Here is a 22,210-nt window from a genome sequence, read left to right as displayed (position 1 = left end):
TACAGTGTATATAATGCCAAATACATTTGTACTTAAAATCCCTCCAGGTGCAATAATGCAAGGAGTTTATTAAAACAGGTATGGACTGTTGTTAAAATAGAGTTTTCTTTCTGAAATCATAACTGTGAATTAAATCAGTTGGGTAATTAAGAATCAGAATTTGACTGTACAAAGGGCAAAGAAAGGTTTCTAATTATATTGCAATTTAAATAAATCTTTCAATCAGAGTAGGACTCTGTGAGAAAGGCTATTTTTAGACTTAATTTTTAGAGCAGACCTCTTTTGTTGTAAAACGGTGTACTTCTAATAAATCTCCTGTGTTTCAAAGATCAGCTTTCAAAACTTTTGTGACACAGAAGCTTGCTCTTTGTATATTTTTTCCCCTACTGGAAGCGTCTCAATTTTTGTAGCTCTAGTTTTGGGTGGCTAGTTACAGTTAAGTAGTTTAGTCCAAGAATATTCGTGTGGTTTTTATCATTGTGATTGCACTGTTCTGTTAATGGTTTACTTAAAACAAAGATATATATTTGCTGTGGAGTTTGCTGCCCAGTCATAACTATCTGGAGTATTGCAAGTATTTTTAGGTTTTCACTCACAAGGATAAGAACATCTGCAGCTGGCTGTCCTTTCTAATTTCTCTTACTTCTGGCTTAAGTATTTCTCCTGGAATTCTCAGGAGATTTGTGAATGGCTTTTTAAACTTTAAATTGCTGATTAATTTTAGCTTGACACCTAGCAGGCTGTTCTGGCTGATACTGTGCAAAAAGACTCCTCTGCAAAGCCTATTAAAATGAGTGAAGAGGCTTCCAATGCCTTGACTAAACTGCCATCTAAGTGATCCAGCCAGCTCACGGATGGCAGAAAACAATTTATTTCAAACTCCCTGCAAAAGATTTTGCTTATCATTGCAAACATGGCCAAGTTAGAAAGGGCCATCTAGACTTTTTCCCTGTACATTGTCATGGACTATTGCTGCAGCTATCGTGAGTACAGCTGATGTTTGCCAAAGGTCTCTTGCAGAGCGCGGCTGGATTCTGCCCTCGGTGGGACCCAGGTGCCTGCTGCTGGTGACTGGAGCATTTGTGATACAGGGCAGTGGTTAATAACCTACACAGCAGTGATTAGTACTGTGTAGCTGGTCGAATGTTTCTGCCTTGTCTTCAGATAGGATCTGAGTATTTCCGGTTCTTGTGACTTTTTGGTGCTGAGGGCTTACAGTAATGCAAAAGATGGCCTATTTCAGAATTGGTTTCCTCATGCTCTGAGGTACTACAGTGAATGTTATCATTAATAGAAATAAAGTTAAACATCAACAGCAAAGAAAAGAGAATCAGGGTACAAGAGGAAAGATCATGTGTTTGTTTCATTAAGGCATGTCTTTATGGTCTGCAGAAAACTTCCATACATTTATGTAGTGTTTTTATTTGTTCTTCGGATAGTTAGTTCCTCTAAGAAGTTATTTATTTTTATCCCACTAAAAAAATGAAGTTAAAAACCCCCTGTCATACTGTTTATAGTGGACGATAGTTGATTTGCACTTTGCTGTTTCTCTAGATAGCCTAAATTCTGTGTCAAAGCTACTGCAGGACACCCCTCCACATCCCAGTTGTACATGGTGAACTATAATTTTTATTGTATCCCCATTGGATGGACTTAAATCTGTTTAAACCTAGCACGTATAAATTGAGCTTAAAAATTAATTGTAAATCAGTAAACTCATTTAGGAGTATTTACAAAGGAGTTTGGACAGGCTTAACTGAACAGATCGTAAAGAATTATTAGTTACACAGCTCGAGAGGTGTGGATTGTGCCATGGCTCAGACTGTAATGTAAGACCAAATTCCTTTCCTGTGAGCTTTACTGTATGGTTGTTGCCAAGTCACAAGAGTCCATAAAGGCACATGCAAACTAGTGTACAGTAAAATCCATAGAAAGGATCTGGACAGAGAAACATGTTGCTTGACAAAAATGAACATTCTCTCCCATTCAGCACATGACAGTTTACCTCTTGCAAACATTTGTATCTGATATTTAACATCCCTGAGCTAGGTCTTAAAAATAATTGCTCTTATCAAAGAGCCTATATAACTCAAAGTGACATGACTTAAGATCATTTATTTTGCTTATTTTGCTACTTGAAGAATTGATTATGATACAGAGCAAGTAGATATCAAGCTAAGTATACTGGGTTGTAACACATGTTCTTCTCTTTTGTCTTATAGAGAAAAACATGTTCTGTGTTTCCTTCTAGCTTCTGGCTTTTATCACTGAAAAAAACAAGAACATAAAACGCATCATAACATTGCCTGGGAATGTTATCCATTGCTTCAGTAACCTCCTGTTCAGCCAGTGAACACACTGACACTGCAGTGGGGTAGTTCTAAATGTTGGCCTGAGAAGTGCCATCTTAATTCAGTACTGTAGGACAGAGGATGCCAGCAGTTCAGTATCTCTTTTCTTATTTGTCTGATTTTTTAAGAGAGAAAGAACATGCAGAAACAAGAACAGGAAGCACTTTTCAGTATCATAGGCAAACTGCTGCTTGCAGTTCTCTTTTTAGGTTTTCCAAGTAATGACACAAAGGTTAAATTTTTTTTCTCTTGCTTTCAGACTGCATTTTAAAATATTTTCAGCCACTTTATTTGTCTTTCATCTCCTGAGGAACTTTGAATAAAATTGTAAATGAAACATAAGCACTTTGACACCACGCATGAATCCAGATATGTATTTAACAGCACAGAGCTTGCTAGGAAGAAGGCAGGCAGAATTTTCTGAGAGCTGCAAAGAAACATTCTTGCTGTATGTGTGCATACCTTAATCCACTCTTTACTTTTTTTCTTCTCTACCCCAGAGGAGCATAATTCAACATTGAAAAAAACTCCATACAATATGCATAATATAATATCAGGCTGTAAAAATAAAAACCCAAAGCACAGTAGGTAAGAACACATACAAATACGAGCAGTACTGCAACAGGAACCACAATCCACAGAGCTTCTTCTAATCATTCAGAAGACCACCAAGCATTGTCACCTGTGCTGTAAAACCACTGAGAAGTCTCAGTCCATGTACTAGCTCAAATGACTTTTTTCAGCTCCCTAAAGCCAGCTGAAAACCAGCACTGCTAATAGTTGCTGCTCAGCTTAATGGATCATGAAAACGTTAGAGGTGATGTCCCAGCGCATTCAGGGCAGCTCATGTTTTGTTTCCATGGCCATCAAGTGAGTGCCGTGTTTGCTTCCAGTTTCAGGTACTTTTAAGGCCTTTACAAAGTCCGTGGAACTCAGCTGAGTAAGTGCTCATCCTTTGAGAAAGGCTCTTGCCTATTAAAGCTCTTCCCAACTAGGTAAAGTATGTGGACTTGAAACTGCGCGAGCAGTCTGCTCTTTGTTAGGCCCACGCTTACGCACGCTGGCCGGCTGACCTGCTGGAATAAATAAGTTCGCATGACTCTCACGCTAAGTTTTTTCAGCGTAATTTGAAAAGTATTTAAACTCTTTATTAACATTTATAAAACAGCTTATTCTCCACGGCAGCTATGCTGGGCAAGGTTTCTGCTTATTTTGGGTCCAGTATTGCCTCTCTGGAAGAATGCCTTTTTCAAGGTCTTGATCACCTTCAGTTTGATTTAAGGGATAAAATTAGTCTGTGACTAATTTTGAAACCAACTGAAAAGCAATAAAAATGTTTTGTCTATGGGGACTTGTTTCACAGATAAAATTAATAATCTCAGCCAAATTTACTGCTTAGGCAGAGTGCACTAGCTGTTCTCCTTCAGACAGAGGCCTTTGGCAAAACAGTACTTTGTCTATCTACTTCTTTTTTTTCCTTCCTTTTGAATTCAGAGTTCTCTTCTGGGATTCTGTTCTGTTCTTGGCTCAGTAAGTGTCTCTACCCCCATCTTTTCTCTTTTTAGTCTTGTTGGAAGTGTTGTATGAATTCTCAGACTTCTCACGCTGCTTCTAAGTTGCTGTTGTTTCAGCTGAAGGTCCTTCTTTTCTTTCATGCAATATTCTGTCTTACATACACCCTCTCCTTTTTGTCTTCCTCATGACTGCACCTATCAGTTCTAGAATTTCAATTGCCAGAACTACCATTTACAAACCATGCAATAAATGTGCTCCGTAAGTTGTGATTCTGTTAACACTTTGTGGTACTGAGACCTGTGCAAGCACATCACTGTCTCAGTCTGTTGAGACATTCGCCTCTGCCTTGCTGCTGCAGGAGGAAGTACTTCCTGGTATCTGTTACAATGGGAGATGTAGTGCTATCGAAGTTGTCTTTGAAAATAATCCCAGATTCTCTGCTATTGCTTTTATGAATCTGCAACGGAGCACAGGCCCTTTGGGAAGGAGATGTGAAAGGACAGCTGGAGATCTCCTTTGTATAGAGGAGATACTAAGCTATAAAAAGCTCTGGTGTTGCCAGTTTTGTATTTCTTATTGCAGCAGTGATGTAGTGGATGTGGGGCTGAAGCGTATGACTCCCTGACCAATCCTTCTTTATATAATGACTCCTGGCTGGTCACGGGCATGTCATTTATGTCTTCATGATTTGACAAGAAGCTGGGGAGAATGGTCCTTACCAGCAGAGCAAAATACAATAACAGCGCCCAAGCTGACCAGGTATTAAGACAAGTACTTTTAAGAGATGATTGAGTTGCTTAGTTAATGCTTGTGCTTTCAACATAGAAGTGCTACATCTAAGTGCTGAGATGTGCTTTGGGGGTTTGTGTACTTGTTTTATATAGACATATATATACACACATAAAAACATGTATAATTTAAGAATGAGAATTATTTTGGTAGAGCTATACAGGTTCTTGTGCATTGTGTATCTAATTGTGTTCACTATTAGTAGTCTCCCACCTTAGTTAACATAAAGTTATTTGAGAGAAGTGAATAATGAAAATTATTTCAGAAGGGCTTATTGTCTGAAGAAGAAAGAGAATTAGTGCTGAAAATGGTGGTGTGGGGGATGAGAAAATGGAAGGTTCAGTCTGGGATGTGTCTTTTCATTCTTAAGGATCTTTTGAGAAGCAGAGATATAAATGAACTTTTAAGTTCTGTATGGTAGGTTAGGAACTAAGTCACAGCCAAGGTGAAGGATGAAAAAAGGACTTAGATAATATGATAGAAATTATTTCCAAATGAGAAGAACACTTAACTGACTGCTATAAAATAAGAACATGAATCTGACTGGAAAGGAGACAACGTTAGAAAACTTGAGCTTAGAGAAACCATATAGCTGAATTTTGGCACACACAACAACAGAATAAATCCCACTACTTAAAATATATTTGAGCTAATTAGTGGGTTCAGAGTTGAATTAGGAACATTTCTAATAGCTTGAAGAGGAAATATAATAAAAGAAGTGCCAATTTTTCAAAATGTTTAGGAGAGGGACAATCTTACATATACTGCTATTGACGCATTATTTGGACAATATATTGTGCATAGCACACTGCCCTGTAGAAGGGACTGGTGAAATCTGAGAATGGCCTCTCACTAAGTAGATCGGGAGTTCTGTCAAACTCACGGTTATTCAGGTCCCATTAGTCCTACTGCAGCCAAAATCATGGTCTTGTTGAAGTCAATAATACAACTCCCACAGCCTTTCGCAGAACCAGGATCTCACCCGTTATGCATGCATTGATGCATAGTTTCCACTGAAGGAACTTCAGCCAAGAAGCTAAGTGAAGCATGGAATCTGAATGTAGAGAGTACAAATGGGAAACTTGAATTTAAGGAGGAAAGGCACACTTCAGAGTTTCAGCTCGTTAGAGAAAAACAGATACAAGCTTTCATGCCTCACAGTCCAGATTTCCTCATTTTCTGATTCTGTTGCTATGGCATTCATAAAATTGCAGCATTTCAATGCAACAAAGGGGGAATCTGGTGCATAACTATGGGTTAATCAGTTGTCCAGTTGTTTGAAACTAAACCAGGTTCAGGGTTTCTGAAAATCAGCCCAATTTAGGTAAGCCATTAGGTAGGGCTTAGGTATCTAACCTGAGACATTCAGGTTTGAAAATCTCAGCCTCCATTTACAACAGCTACCCCATCTGTAGAGGCCATAGCACTGAGTTCACAGTGCTCCTGTGGAGTTACGTGGTATGTAGGTTCAGCAACCAGCAGTGGGAAAGCGGAACCGCGTCTCTCTTGAAACTGCAGGGCGGGCTGGCCAGGTCCAGCGACACAGAGAGGCTGCCACCACATAGTGGTTCCTAAATTTTACAGTTTAATTTCTGTATGAGCAGAATTTTCATTCCTTAAAAAAAACAAAACCAAACCACAAAAATCCCCAACAAAAAACAAACTAAAGAATAAGAAGCAGCTCTTTGGAGACATACCCACAGTAATGATCCTCTCTTCCTCCTGTCACTTGTTCGGGCATTTTCTGTGCAACATGCGGACAAAGAAAGAATGAAGAAAGAACAGACATAGAAAATAGTGTCCTTCAGCTGCAAAGACATGTTTGTGCAGGCTCCCAAGCTTTCTTTAGTTGCTAATAGCAACCACAAAATGTCTTCAGCTATGGCAAGCAAGGCTTCAGTCCTTGTGTCAGAAAATGTTTGAAGTACCGTATCTTCCTGCTAAACTGTTTAAATAGCAACATCTTATGAACTATAGTAATCAGTTAAAAGAACTTGTATCTACATTTTTCAGAGACTTCAACTGTTCTCCTATAGAAAGGATGTTCTTAGAATTCCTGAGATGAAATTCACTGTCAGAATTTCAAACATGTAAATGGAATCCTAAAACTGGAAAAACAATGTATGTGAATAAACTGGAGATGGAGGGACCCCGTTTTCAGTTTCACAATTCTCCTTTAAAATTCAGATTCATTACACATTTGCTGAACAAAAATTAGAAATAGGTGTAACTTTTGGAAAGTTTGATAACCTTTTACAGAAATCACCTACTTTAACAATAGACAGGCCTAATACTACTGGACCTAATTATTTATATTGAAGTCCATGAGAGTTTTACTAGTGAAAATATTGTAGATATAAACGTTGTTGGAAAATAAAAAGTAACAGCAAAGGAGGACGTATAATTCAAGCAAGGCAGGAAATGGCTTTCACATCAAAATTTGAAATACCACATACACACACAGAACTTGGTTAAGGTATTGAAATCTCAAATACTTCCTGTTGGAAAATTCCCAAGCACCTCTACAAATGATGGAGTTGTCCAGTAGCTTCCTTCTCGCGCAGCAGATGATCTCTGGACCCACTTCTGATGTGGTAAATGAAGAGACATTATCAGGAAGTACTGCTGTGAAAGCATTGGGGTAACAAGTAATATCAGCTTAAGTGTTAGTAAACATAAGGTTATTTTTATGATCATGTAGACAAGAAATTTATAACTTGCATTACAAGAATCAGAGGTAGCAGTACCTCAATCATTAGTCATGTTTCTCAGGGTACTCGTTCGTTCTTACTCTTTTTCTGCTGTTCTGTTCCAAGCTACATCCCAGTTTAACAGTAAAAATAGCATCTTGTTTCAACTTTGTTACTCCATGAGCATTAACAAGTTCTTTGTACTGCAGTACAATGTGATTCGGTTTTCCCCTAAAAGCTTTTCGTTAATGCTGCAAAGCTTTCTACTATTGCTGATTATTTTAAAACCAGCAAAAACAATTAAGAGGAAAATAGAAATAATTAACCTATCTTCTGCTGTCTTTGATTGATTTATAGCTAAAGTTTAGCTGAGCATTATTCAGAGTAAAATCTCACAGTCTACAGTTGTATAGAAAAGAAAGAGGAGGGGAGAGGCTACCCTTTCTACGTGGCATGGCTGTGACTGCATTGAGTTTGCCTGTGTTGCTGGAGTAACAAGTGTCCTCTTCAGTAAAATTCTGCTACTCTCATTGGCAAGAAGCTTCACTCCCTTGCAGTTCATGTCCCTGCCAGAGTGGAGAAAAGAGTAACAGAAGTATTTCACCAGTGGCCTGGCTCCGTCACACTTACATCTCGTCTTTTCTTCAGTTTGTGGTGACCTCTGTCAGTCCTGTTGTTGTGGTGGGGTTTTTGTGAGACAGTAAGAGTCTTATTCTTTCATGCATGCTAATTACGAGATAGAGACTTCCACTAATCTTCTGAGAACAGTTGGCTCTTATTCAGCTGACTGTAAACAGACTGCCCGAAGTCATGAAAAGAGAAGAGTTTAAAAAGAATGTAATTTATATTAATATTTCCTAGCTGCCAATTAATACAGATGGGACATAGAGTTGATTTCATTGCAGATTAAACAGCAGCTAGGCACCTCCCTTAGGGCCATTTCATCCCCTTCACCTCTGCTTGTAGGCACAGAAGGGGACAGATGTTGCTGAAAATGCCAACTGCAGGAGGCTGGCTGCAGCAAAAGAGTTGCGGACCCCACAGAGCAGCAAAGCTCGCCTGCACCGCTCAAGTTTTAGGGGCATGGCTAGTTCAGGACCTGGTTTTGGGAGAGGACAGCTTCCGAAGTAACGCAACTCGCAGCACGTGCACGGGAGTTATTTCTGCTGCAGTCAGTTTCCACTGGCACAGGTTCTTGCTTCACACCTCCCTACACCCTAAAACTGACTGGGAGATAGGACTGATAAAAGTATGGATTAAGAAGCACTGATACAGCAAACAGAGAAAGTCAGTTTATTTAAAAACACTGAATTACAGGTGTTTCCTGAACATCTGTAGGTATTTGCAAGGCTGAGGAGCTATAGCCCAGCACACACCAGAGAGACAGCCCTGAGCTTGATGATAGATTTTAAATGTTTTTGAAATTGAACATACAAAGTGTCCAAGTATTTTTCTTACTTTTCTGTTTTTTGCCAGAAAGCACAGTCCCAACTCTGAGTTTTTACACATCTCCTGTAAGTTACTGCATGAAAATTTGAATTTGATTTTTACATTAAGATCTTACAAAAATGTATATATTGAAACCTGTAACCTTTCCAAAGCTATGTTTAATCTTCCTGACTTGTTGGCTTGTTATCCTGAGAGAATGTCTCATTTGGATCTGAGTGACAAGATATAATTCTGCTGTACTGAGTTGGAGGGAAGAAAATGGTGTATTTAATATAACTAAAATGTGTAGAGTATGATACTGATTACACTGCTATCTATTAAAATTATCCTACAGGACTCATAACAATGAGCACTGCATTTGGGACTGTGAAGCACGGGCATTTAATTCATAAATAAAGCCAGAGTCTCACTAATGCTTTCTCTCTTTGACTTCACAGAGAGGAAAAGCGTGCTCTCGATTTGGATGTGGGGAAAAGATGAATAATCCTCTATTTTCCTTAGTAGATTTTCAGGGAATAACCACATTCACCACTGAAAATATCTGTGCGTGTCTTCTAATCTTGATCTGTCTCATACTGGTTATGATAAATGTAGTCTTCTGGATGTCAAGGAATGTTCAGTGGCAAGCAGGTACAGAACTGCTTTCTGGTTTGGTGCAAATTCATAACACTAGCTTTTAGGTCTTTTGTATTAGCTAGGAAATGGTGGACTGACTTAAAATTTTCACTGGTAAATGTTCAAGGTCATTAACTGGATTAACCCGATTGCTGTGAAGACATGGCTGAAAGCTTTACTGGCAGATTTCTTCCCTCTACATCACGGGGTGTACAGTGTTTCAGGTTTTACGCTTGGCAAGCAACTGTGCTTTGTCTGTAATGGGCCCTATAGAAGGAGGAAACGTTCTCCCTGCTGCTACTTAGTTCCTCTCAGGTTTTTTCACTTTTGGAAAAACATCTCAGTGATTTGATACTGAGACCTTGCTTTGTATGAGGTGTTAATAACTACATTTAAATTTCTTTCTTCTCTTAAATTATATAGTTGATTTTACATTTCTTATGGTGGCAATTTTATTTTAAGGGTTTTCTTTCTTTTTTACTGTGTATGAAATTGAACACTGAGGTGGCTGTTCAGAATAAAATTATTCTTGTAATTGCATCATAGTTAATAAGTATGTGTAAGAGAATAAGCTTGTAAAAGCTGATTACCTCAGTTATTAATAATTAGGATTTACGAGTTAAGTAATATGCTGCAACTATATCCAATTCCTTGGCAATTTCATGTGGAAAGTTGAAAGATAATTTTAGAAATAATGCTGTGTGTGAATTTTCTTTATAATTAATGCATAAGGCTGTGAAATCCTAAGTGACAACTGAACTAGCATTTTAGGTTATGCTTGTGGCTTCTCCTTGTGTGCTTTGGCTGTTTGAAGCTGATGTAGCAATTTGAAGCTTTGTCTCACTTGTGAGACATACAAATTTGTCAATTTTAATTTCATTGTGCTTTCCTTTATTTTACTCTTAGTAAGATTTTTGTTTTTCCTGGATTCTTCTGGCAGAAGAATGAATACATCCAAAGTTTATGTGTGCGTACACATGGCTGGCTGTTCCTTATGTTTTCTTCTGTATTTTCTTCTGATTGTTTACTACCTACTAAGCAGGCTTAGTATAAATAATGGTTTTTAGTATCTTTAAAAAGATAATAGAGTAATTTTAATCTGTTCTCAATTTTTCTGATTCAGTGATGTATGAACTCTTGCAAGTCTGGAGAGAACAATTAAAAATCTAACAATTTTTTCTGGCCCTTCTCCTTTCAAGTTTAGCCAGGGGCTTAAGCGAGTGCCCATCTTCAAATAAACAAGTTATTTTGTTGAACTTGAGTTGGAAACTTCGCACTCTCAAAGTCAGGCATGTGTTGATGCACCAGAGTGAATTACAGCCTGCGCGAGGCTACCCTGGCCCTTTCTCTTCTGATTCCATACTTACGCGTATGTTTAGGGGGGGATCGGTTAGACAGCCTTTGCAATACAGTTTGCCATCAAGTCTGATGATAGCCCTTCTTTTTGCTACAGTTCTCTTTTCTAATTAAATTCCTTTCTTGTAACAAACACGATCATCACCTCAGCTTTCAGACTTCCTAAGTATCAGTTCAGGATTTGGCATCTGCCACGTAGAATCCCGGTGGGGTTTTTGGTTAAACATACTCTCAGGGAGACGAACCGGCCCCCCTTGCTCCTGCCAACCCTAGTGACTTGAACAGTTTTCTAAATGTGTGTGCTTTTTCTACCCTGAGGACAGAGCTCTCATTGCTCATTCAGGAACCGCCTGTGTCACAGATGCATAGCGCAGGGCCGGCTCCGTGCCCCCCAGAATTCTCTCCGCAACCCCCCCAGCTGGTCTCCAGCCCTAAAGAAAGCCCTCCGAGCGGTTGCTAGGTGGCAGGGCTCCACTAGCGAGGCATCTGCCATATTGTATTGCTGGTGTGTGTTGCAGGCCCAGTCTCTACATCAAAGCTTTTTGTGTTACTCTTTTTCAGTTAAAAGTCTGTGGAGAAATCAAGTTTGCATCTTGCAGATAATGAACGCAGACTGCCCTCTCAGCCAGGTGTGAGGAAACACATTCAGCCTAACAAAGCTTCTGCTGCTCCCAGCTACTTAGCCATTTCCTGAAGGTCACTTAGATGTAAATGACCTGAATGTTTCACCACTGATTTGGGTGACAGAAAACTTGAGAGTGAAGGCCAAGATGAACAGGAATAGGCATGTGCCGCATGTCCTTTGGTGCCTCATTGTCCCATCGCCAAACCTCTGGATTGCAAAGTGTCGGGGGCTGTGAAGGCAGGGTACTGGACTCGAGCATCTTCAAGCATTGGAGGCATTTCTGTTCTGCCGATCCAGGTCGGATGCATTACACAGGCACAGAAATCACACCTATATTTGATCTTTGATGCATTTGAGGGAAGCCTGACAAATAATTCAGTTCTGCGATTCAATACTAGGAAAGCTAGAATTCTGAATTATATTTTACATTCATATCCAATGTGACATTTAATAGTGCAGGTAAATAATTACTCATGCTAGATGCTCCACATACTGTGACAAGATAGGGATCATTATTTTTTTCCAGCTCAAGTGGAGACAAATTTTAATTGCGGAGAAGCAGATAGTGAAGTAAGGGCATGTTGTAATTAGTATTAAATGTAAGAGAACAGAAAAAGTATCCGTGTTACTGATTTCAGGGACTCTGCTGCGGAGACTCTTCCCTCCTGGCAGCGCAGGGACCTGTGGTGTGGGCAGCAGGAGCCGGGCAGAGCTCGTACCCCGCTGGGGCGAAGGCAGGGCAGCACCCTGCGCAGGCGCGAAAACGTGAACCATGTGTTTTGTTTTGCTTTTTAAAACCTACTCCGTTCTCCTTCTATCTAGGTTTAAGTTCTGTGATGTCCCCAAGTCACAGTTAAGTTTCAACGTTTTTGCAGACACAGGTTTTTCAGGGCGATGTCAGAATTCCCAGCCGATTCACGGTTCACGTCCTGTTTTCTAAACCAAAAAGCTGCTCCTTCTCCCAGCTTTCGCCAGCCTCAGCTGCCCAGGTCGAGGCCTTCCTCCAAGCACGGCGCAGGTGTGCGGGCCGGGCGAGCTGTCTTGGCACACGACTCCTGTCACGGGCGCGCCTCAAGTATCAAATCAGACATTTTCCCGGCGTGGAGGGTATTTGGGCATTCCTCCAGCGAAAAGCCCGGGGCTGTCGTTACGAGGAGTTGCAGGGGTTGGAAAAAGGCCCCGAGCGCCTGGAGGCCGGTCTGCTCCTCCACCCACCGAAACTGGTCTGGATGTCGTTCCTGCCGCCGGCAGCCCCTGCTGCGCGCGGGATGACGTCAGCGCCGAGGTAAATTAATTCAGCTTTTGACGAGGTGTGACTCCAGTCACTCCGGTCGAGTCCCGGGCTCCTCGAAAGACTGCGCTGCGCCGCCAGCCGCGGCGCTTTGCCCTGCCTTGCGTTTCACTGCAGCCGGGCCGCCCCTGCCACACCGGCGCCCGCCTCCCTGCCAGCCGCGCTCCGGCGGCAGCCCGGCCCGCCGCCCGCTACCTGGGCGGCGGGGGGCCGGTGGAGGGCTGCGCGCCGCCCTCGCCGAGCCGCAGGTGGGGCGGGGACGCTGCCATGAGGTGAGGCTCCGGGCGGGACCGGGAAGGGGGCGGGACCGGGAAGGGAGCGGGCCCTCCCCTCCCTTCCCCTCCCTTCCCCTCCCTTCCCCTCCCTTCCCCTCTCGCCGCCGGGCGGCCCAGCGCGGGCTCCTCGCAGGTGGGAGCGGCGCCCGCCGGCGGGAAGCGCGGGCTGGGGGGGGGGGGCGGGTGCGAGTGCGAGCCGGGGGTGTTGCTGCACCTCCTCTCCCCTCCCCTGCCGCCCGGCCCGGCCCGCCCTGGCCCGCCGCCCGGGGAAGCGGCGCTGCCCGCCGCGCCGGTGGGGCTGCCGCGGCCTGAGGAGCGGTGCCGTTTGCTTCCCCTTCGGCGAACTGCGGGGAGCGGGCGGCGGCGGGCGGGAGGGGCCGCCGGTGCTGGTGCTGCCGCCGCCGCCCAGCGGTTTCGCGGCGGCCCTGAGGAGCGGGCGATGGATGGGGAGGGCGAGGCGGATCTCTGCAGCGACAGGGCGGCGCCGCGCTGGAGGAGGAGGTCGACCCCCCGGCCGCAGCCCCGCGCCTGGAGCAAGCCCCGGCCCCAGTCGTACCAGAGCCCCAACGGCGTGCTCTTCACCGACTTTCCCGTGGAGGACAGGTGCACCTTCACCGTGACTCAGCCCGCCGGCACCGTCAGCACCTGCCCGGGCAGCGGAGCGCTCCGGAGCGGCCCCTCGTTTTTCAGTTCCAGCATGGGGTCGGTGTCCCGCGGGAAGGTACGGCCTCCAGCCTGTAAGGCGGTCTCCCCGGAGCTCTCTCCTGAGCGGTCCTCCCAGGTGCTCGCTCTGGTTTCGAACAGTTCTGTCGGTTTTACTGCCAACGGCACCATTACCTCACCAGGAAGCCAGCTGGGTCACCCCCTGAGGACTTCCAGTCAGCCGGCGCTTCCACCGCAGCCAGAGCGGGTCGTTTCTAGAGGCAGCCCTCGGCTCTCGCCTGCTGGAAACGCGCCTTCCTCCGACAACACCAACGCGGCAGCGCTGCCCTTGCCATGCAGCCGGCTTTCCAAAATGCCAGAAGAAGTGCCGCCGGGGCCCCCCGTGGGTTCCCAGGCCGCGTCCCCGGAGCAAGGCGTGACGCCGCAGAGGCCGGCGTCCCCTCGGGACCAGCCCGTGGAGCAGCAGCCCGTGGTGCTGAGCACCAACAGCCCCGCCGCTCTCAAAGTGGGCACGCAGCAGATCATTCCCAAGAGTTTGGCTTCCGAAACAAAGGCGACGAGCAAAGCCAACAGCCAGAACGCGGAGACGAGCAAGAGGGTGCTGAAGGTCCGCAGCATGGTGGAGAGCCTCAGCGTGCCTTTGGTAGCCGACGCCGAGGAGGAGGCCGAGGGCGACCTGGACAGCCCGGGGACCCTGAGGCGAGGCCTGAGGTCGACGTCCTACCGCAGAGCGGTGGTGAGCGGCGTGGACTTGGACGGCTCTTCCAATTTTAAGAAAAAAAACAGAATGTCCCAGCCCGTACTTAAAGCAGTTGTTGAAGATAAAGAGAAATTTTCGAGCCTGGGGAGGATAAAGGCAAGTTGTGCTGATCGGTGACACGTTGATTTGAATGGTGTAGGCTGTACAGGAGCGTGATCTGTAATCTCTGTTTTCCGTAAATGCTGGGGGATTTTTCAGTTTGCTTTTTGTTACCGCAGAACTTCTCGTAGTTATTGTTGAGTGTCACAGATCACTTACAAGTGGTGTTTTCAAAGTAGAGCGGTGGAGGCTTCAGGGACGCAATTCTGTTGAAATCTGGGCAGCTCAAAAATGTGTTGATGGCAGCCTGATGATTGTATTTCCTGCTGGATTCCCCAGCACATCGAGGTTTTCTTTCACAATCAAATTGATGTTTTAAAACTTGTTTCCCAGAAAGTAGTAAACAGGAAAAAGAGAGACATTGACTTAATACAGTCTGCCTGCTAGAGTAGACAGACTGACAGAAAAATGAACTTCCTCCCTTACTCCTCCGAGACATTGCTTTTCAAGTATTTTTAAAGATCAGAGTGTGATTTTTAAATTGATAGAGACCATGTCATGTATCTTTTTGTAGCTTAATTTTAAGGCCTGCAAGTAAAAGCAGAATGCCTGGTTTTAATTCTCGACTGTAATTCCTTAGGAGTAGTAGATTTATATTGCATGTTAATGTATTAAAATTAAATTTTACAGACTTACTGAAAATAATGTTACCTGAAGATATCATATTGTAATCTTGTATTTTCTACTTTTTAAATATAACTTGTTACTTTAAAAAAAATACTGGTAGATTTCTGCAGAGTGTTTGGAATTGTGTAATGAAGTACTCCAGGCTAAGGGCTAATGCTGTAGCTATTAAAATCATTATCAGCTTTATGACAGTTTTTAGCCAAATTAAAAATTACGGTTATGGAAGCTTTTGTGAAAATGCTAGAAGTGGTGGCATAGTAATTGATCACACTGTGAACTACTACTGAGTAGGGAGGTGGTTTGTTTTGGTTTGGTGTTGGTAGTAAACTTTAACAGTAAGTTATGTTTAAAATTGGAGGACGTGACATTGTCCTGTCTTTACACACAAAACTCTTTTTGCTAGTAGCGTTTTTTTAAATAGACTTCTTAGACCATAGGACTTGTTGCACCAAAACAGCTGTTTTATTTCGGAGGTTTGTTTTGGCCTCAAAACGTTCGTTTACAGAATAATTAATGTGGTGGTTCTTTGCAGAGTGTGTGGAAAAAGACAGCCGCTCAGTCATGTACTTCATATTCTTGTAGAAAAGCCTAGTGACAGAAATGAGTTGCAGGGTCACTGAACTCTTGCAAAGCTAGTGTACTATGCTTTTGAAACACAGGAAAAAAGCATTTGGGACAAATATGCATAAACAATGCGTGAGAGAAGGAAAACTAGAGTAGCTTTTCACTTTCTGTGACAAAACAATTGTTTTCATGAATACTTGTCCGACATCAGAAGTTTATAGATTAGGGCCTGTTAATTTGATGCCTAAGTATCAAATAAAACAGAAGTACTTGTTACTGTTGGGTATTTTGCATTCTTTTAATGTGTATCTATCTCTTTCTTTCCTGTTAAAATCAGAAGAAAATGCTGAAAGGACAAGGGACGTTTGATGGGGAAGGTAAGCCCTTTTCTGTACAGACTTGATAATATGCTTGATCACAAGAGAAGGGAACTTCAGGATCATTTTGCACACTACTTTCATGCATAGTCAAAGACTAAGTACCTTGTTCTTCAGTAAACTGACTAAAATATGGAACCATAATTTTGGCACTAGACATACTTTAGGGAATATTTTAAAGAATACGGAATGGCAGGCTAAAAGTGGGTTTTTGTTTGACAGGCTTCTTTTCACTTAAACTCCTGTCCCTCCTAAAAGATGAACTGATTGATATGTCTATCTCAGCCTTAACAGTTCTGTAGAATTACATAATGAGGCTTGTTCCTCCAGCTGTGACTCTTTCCAGGTGCAAGACATAGCTTTTGTGAATCAGCTTATGGGTTTGGGGTCATCACTTGCAGCAAACACCTGAATTGTTATTCTCCTAGTTTATGGTTCATGCAGCTGTTTCTCTTTTACTCATCAGGCAAGGGTGCTGGGGTAAATTCTTTGACCTTGTAATCTTGCTACCTAGGCTTCAAGTTTAAGTGTCAGAAAAACACTATCCATGTACCTGCTTTTTTATGTTACTCATTAATTCTGGGCTTCACCAAGTTTGCTGCTTTTCCCAATATTTCAACAAGAAAAAAATTCTTTCCTGGCTATGAGTCCATGGAAGTTTCATTATAATAACTGCTACTCTCTTGGCTTTTCTCTGCTTAATGCCTCCTTAAGGTCATCTCAGCTGCTGCGTTACCTTCCTTTTCCTCTTGTTTCTATTTTCAAAACTTCCCACATTGTTCTATTTCCATCACCCCCTATCTTACTCTTACTTTCATCTTTTCTCACACTATCTCTTGATGATGTTTTCCAGATTCTCTTCCAATGGATTTTGGACTGATCCCAACTAATAACTTTCTCTGTAATGCCTCTCTCAATTCAGTTGCTGTACCCAATTTCCTGTCTTAAAACTATATAGACACATTCCAAAGAACGGATGCAAAAGGCCAGACCCTGTATAACACTCAGCCAGGGCTGTATGGTCTGGGCAGGTGAAACAGATACACCCAGCCTGGAGTAAGACTACAGGAGTTGCAGCTGTGCATGGAGCAGCCAGACCTTTCACTTCTTTCTCCTTTCTCTTGTAGGGGGAGATTGGATATTGTCCAAAGCCTGGCCCATCTCTAAAGTACCTTTTAGAGCTTGCTTTCTTAACAGCTTAATCTGTCTGTAGGTTATTCTGGTCTTGAATTTCTTTGTCCTTTCTGTCTGCTTTTGAAAAGGGTGTGTGGTCAGGGAGGTTGGGAAATGTAAAGACTGTGCTCCACACCTGTGTTTCTTTGCCATTGATATTACTGAATTAATACTGGCAGTACTGTAACACATAATGAGTGTATTTTGTCATAGGCCTCATGCTTATTCAAGCAAGCTTTGAAGTTTCTATTTGGAATAGTTCTGATCTCAAATTTTTGAAATTTGGATAATTTCCTTCTCTTAGTGAAGTGTGAAGGTGGTATTTAAAGCTGACAGAATACAAGTTGGCATGGGTAGTGGATTTACAATGGTCTTGTAGATTAAGATAGCTAGACCTCCAGATTAGCGACTCTGCACTACTGACACGCTTGTTCCGTTTTTAAATTGCTGGCTAATTATGAAACATTGTATAGCAAACCAAGGAAGAAAAAATTGTTTTCTGTTTTTTCTTGACAAAGGACACATCTGTTCTTTAATTCAGTCAGTGTGGATCTTTTTGGTAGTGGTACAGTGATCCATTGTTACTGTACTGCACCATTGTCCATCCTAAATAAGATACTATCTTTGTCTGTTGGAGTTTGTGAACAGCACATTGACATTTTGGTTTCTTTCATTGTTTAAATGTTACTTACAATTTTTATGAAAGCAACTAAGCTAACTTTCTAGCAATTAATGACATACTGTTGTTGTTTTATAGAAAATGCTGTATTATATCAGAACTATAAAGAAAAAGCTCTGGACATAGATTCTGATGAAGAGTCTGAGCCCCGAGAGCAGAAATCGGATGAAAAGATCGTTTTTCACTATAAGCCCCTGAGATCAACATGGAGTCAGCTGTCCATTGTGAGTATTTGATCATTGTATAGCCAGACAAAGACAGAGTGTCTAAGAATGCGTTGAAGCAAGTCTTTTCATTTGCTACCGGAGTTTTTGGCTGAAGTTTGTCATCTTCTTTTCCCTTCCAAAATATAAGGTGTCTCTGAATATTTTTTTTTTATTGACAAGTTTGCAAGTATTCAGATGTTACTAATCCAAATCCGGAGGTCTCAATTTAGCTTTTGTTTAGGTTTTATGTAAGGTAACTCCAACAGCTTAAAGAAAGCATAAATCATGTTTTCTCAGTCAATTTTAGTAGGTACAGACTGATGCTTCTGCCAGAATCAGTTTTCCTGGTTACCTGACACCTCCCTTTTTCTAGCGCAAGTGTTTGTAGGCTCATGTGGCCACATAACAGACTGGTTAGAGTATGTGATTTGAAATTACCAAGAAAAAAAAATCAGTCTAGTTTATGATGAAATTAAACACAACTTTGAAATGCAAAGGAATTAATATTTCATAGTTTTATGCTTTAAGATAGTTGTTTGTTTTTTTTTTCCTTTTTAAACTGTGCTGGACAAAATAAAAATCAAGCATGCCTCTCTTGTTTGCACATTGAATTTAAGACCCTGACTTTGTATGTCCCACAGTCACTCGAGATGGCTGCTTAGGCCTTGCCTGCACAGGTGTTGGCAGCCATACTGATGCAGGTCCTTAGCAGAGTTACAGTTTACGCTAATGTATGTTACTGTATCTGGCTGTTCTGAATGAGATAGTGTCAGAAAGCCTGAAAACACAGGTTTAAATCCTAACAGCATGTAAACTCGGGAGTGAAATCTGTGCTTTGTAGTTCCTTTCAATAAATTGGAGTGGTGTGGACCAAACCTTAAACAGGATTTAGTCCTGTTCTTTTTTTTTTTTTTTGCTAAACTTTGTTTTTAATTTCATAAGAACAACATGGAAGTCCTGATCAATTACTGATCTTTGTTTTACATAAAAAGCAGTGCAATTGAGAAAGTTCATTTTAGGGTCCTGTATTTGGCAAAGACACAGCTTTACTGATTCATAAAAGAAAAAAGTGTTTGAATTCCCTAAAAGGGTGAATTATACTAAAGAAAAGCTGCAGTTAGTTGCAAACAAGTTTCTGTTGAATTGTTCTAAATTGCTGCAAGCCATCTCTAAGTTGATTTGACTGCGTATGTTTAATGGAAACCATTTTAAAAAAGCTGAGTGTTCAGATGGTGGTATTCTGCTATCCTTAATACACCCTAGGAAGCATCTGCAGTGGCTTTTTCTTAGTAGCATCGTTAAACAAAGTAGAATTCAGCTGTTCTAATCAGTACTGTAGTCTTGCTAGCTTCCCTGATAATAAGCTGGCAAATTAATGATACTAGTTGATATTTCCACAGGCTTTCATTGTATGCATGATTTTGAGACTAAAGAAACTAAAAATTCTGTGTTTCTCTGGTTAATTCTATCCTTTGATCATTTCTGTGGCTTCTGGAGGGATATGCCTAAAATGAAGGGTTTGGGGATTTTTGGTTTTTGTTTATGTAACTTGTAGAATGTTGTAGAACCTTATCTCTGTGGCATAAGAAAGATTATTACATATCTTATCACCTAGAATATTTGACAGTTGGGGCCACTGGCTGTACATATCCTATATAAATTAGTTATTAAGCCTCAGCAAGATCTTTTAAGGCTATTTAGATTGTCTGTTTAGAAGAGCTGTCTTACAGATGTTGATGACCTTTTGCAGTTTAATGTATTGAAATACGAATCCCTCTTTGATTCAGTAATTATGAAGAAGGCAAGACAATGTGGTTTTGAAAAGATTTGCTTTCAGTTTTTTTTGCAAGAAATCAAATACTTTTAAATGTAGTTAATTTGGTTAATGTTACAAAAAAGTTTGTTTATAATGAAGTCAAATTGGATTTTGTCTGCCTCCTAGGCAAACTAGCAGTTAAGTGTTAAACAGCTGAGGTATTTTGGAAGGAATGCTATTCAGTAATAATAATAATAATAATTTCAAAACCACTAATTTGTCGTGAGACCAAAATAGTATAAAGATCATCTCGGTAAGAGAACCATTCCTTGCATTGCTTACAGTTACATAAACCAAGTTGTTCTTTATGATTTCTAGCACAGCAGACTTGTTCAGTGTCTTTACTCAATTTACAAAGTTGGAAGTGGGGAGTATATGGGAAAAGGTAGTGCACTGTGAAAACAAAATATGGGAATCTGAATCTCATAGTGTCTGTGTTTATAACTCTCTGGAAAAATTACATGCTGTCAATGTGTATTAAAAAGTGAGTGTGGAATTGTAACAGGAAGTCAGCTGGAAAATATCAAAGTATTGGGTTTCAACATGGGTTAGGAAAGAAGGAGAATAGTAAGTTTATGCTATTTGTTAGCAGTGACTATGCTAGGAAATGGAGGGGAAAGACAGCAGAATGAATCTACTCTTTCTGCAGGATGTTTCTTTGGCTGTACAGGCTTGACAGCTGATGCAGTTCTGATCAGACTTTCTGTTTGAGGGGGGTAGTGAAACCTTCATGTATGGAGTTGTCAAATCCCTTATGATAATAACAAAAAAGGGTGTTTCTATCTTCCTGCAGTGTATGCACACATGTGAAAATAAGATTGAGCTTTTTAGACAGCATTTAAAGTCTGAAATAGAGTGCTATTTAAATCCAGTTCCTTTCAAATTCCTCTCTTGAGCCCTCTTCCTCTTTAGATTCCTGTTACAGATTAGACAGCTAGCAGTAGCTAAGCAGATGATTAGGTAAAGAGCTACCTTATGCACTATCTCTGTTCCTTCCAACCTTCATCTGTTAATTTAAAAGTTTAATTTAGGGAGAATAACCAGTATTTCCAAAATATATTCCAAAAGTATCCTTCAATATTTTTGAAGAATTTCCAGCGGTCATAGGTAGTGATACTAACTTGTGTGCTATATTAAATGTATTTACTTCCCAACAAATGCAGCATTCAGTTGGTAATGGGTAATGACAATGTGTATTATTGTGCATGCAAAGAATCACAGCATCAGTTAGGTTGGAAGGGACCTCTTGAGATCATCTTGTCCAGCCCCCCTGTTCAAGGAGGGTCAGTTAGAGCAAGTTGTCCAGGACTGTGTCCAGTCGTGTTTTTAATATCTCCATGGGTGGAGACCTCACCCCCTCCCTGGACAACCTTTTGCAGAGTTTGACCTGACTGGTGGACTTTGAACTTGAATGTCTGTTTTTTCAGGTCCTTAGCGTCCAGCCTGGAGAATATGATGCATGTTCACTTTTCATTACTACTATCAGTGCTGCTGTGATTCTTAAAAAATATTCTTGAGATCTAGCACTGGAAACAGATGTCCCATAGCTGTAATGCTAATAATTACTGAAGTATTTAATATTAAATGGGTGTTTTAGCATCAAGTCCTCCATTTCATGCCCAGAAGATTCAATGTATTCATAGTGCTGCATCAAGATTTTGCATGTTCTCTCAATTGCTGTCTCTCTAACCTGAAACACTTTCCAAGCTTTGGTCATCTTGTGTTTCATTTTTCTGATAATCTCTTTCTCTGGTTTGGGACAAGCACGGTTGTGACTTTTCTCATTCATTTAAAAAGCTGCCGCAAGTTGATTTACCGAGCCACTCACACTGTCACCTTTCCATGGCTGCCTCTTCTGTGTGGTATCAAAACAAAAACTATCTGGATTTACTGTCAAGGATCTTCAGGCCTAATCTCTGCATTAGCTCTCATTTCTCTCCCAGTATCAAAGGGCTCATGTTCAGTTTGGTGTATGGTGCAGCCACTTACTGTATTTCTCAAGGAAATATTTCTGGCGAGTTTTCCCCCTGCAGCACCTCCTTATTTTGGAGGAACTTCTTGTAAGTAACCACAGAGTTAACCTGTCATTCTTTCATCCTTTCCTCCTCATCTCTATGGTTGAATCAGTCATAACTGAGTTGCTGGAAAAAAGCAGTCCAGTGTGACAATAAGAACATTAGTAGCTGTAGTGTTGGGCCTCTTCCATTCTTTCTGGTTATGTTCTTAGCTTATATTAAGTTTTTGTTTGCATAATATCACAAATGTGATTTTTAGGGTCTTTCAGCTAAAA

General features: G+C 41.5%; 1 protein-coding gene across 1 annotated transcript in view; it reads left to right on the top strand.

The window, feature by feature from the left end:
- Positions 1-13,336: 13,336 nt before the first annotated feature.
- Positions 13,337-22,210, top strand: part of ARHGEF26 (Rho guanine nucleotide exchange factor 26) — a 61,656-nt gene continuing 52,782 nt past the window's right edge. The window contains exons 1-3 of the mRNA XM_052804113.1: positions 13,337-14,475; positions 16,007-16,046; positions 17,977-18,122. Of these exons, the coding sequence (XP_052660073.1) occupies positions 13,396-14,475; positions 16,007-16,046; positions 17,977-18,122 (1,266 nt within the window). The 5' untranslated portion in view covers positions 13,337-13,395. The remainder of the gene's footprint in view (positions 14,476-16,006; positions 16,047-17,976; positions 18,123-22,210) is intronic.

This window comes from Harpia harpyja, chromosome 12 (assembly GCF_026419915.1).
Source record: "Harpia harpyja isolate bHarHar1 chromosome 12, bHarHar1 primary haplotype, whole genome shotgun sequence".
NCBI lineage: Eukaryota > Metazoa > Chordata > Aves > Accipitriformes > Accipitridae > Harpia > Harpia harpyja.
The sequence above is the reverse complement of the archived record's forward strand: the minus strand, read 5'-3'. Positions and strand labels throughout refer to the sequence as shown.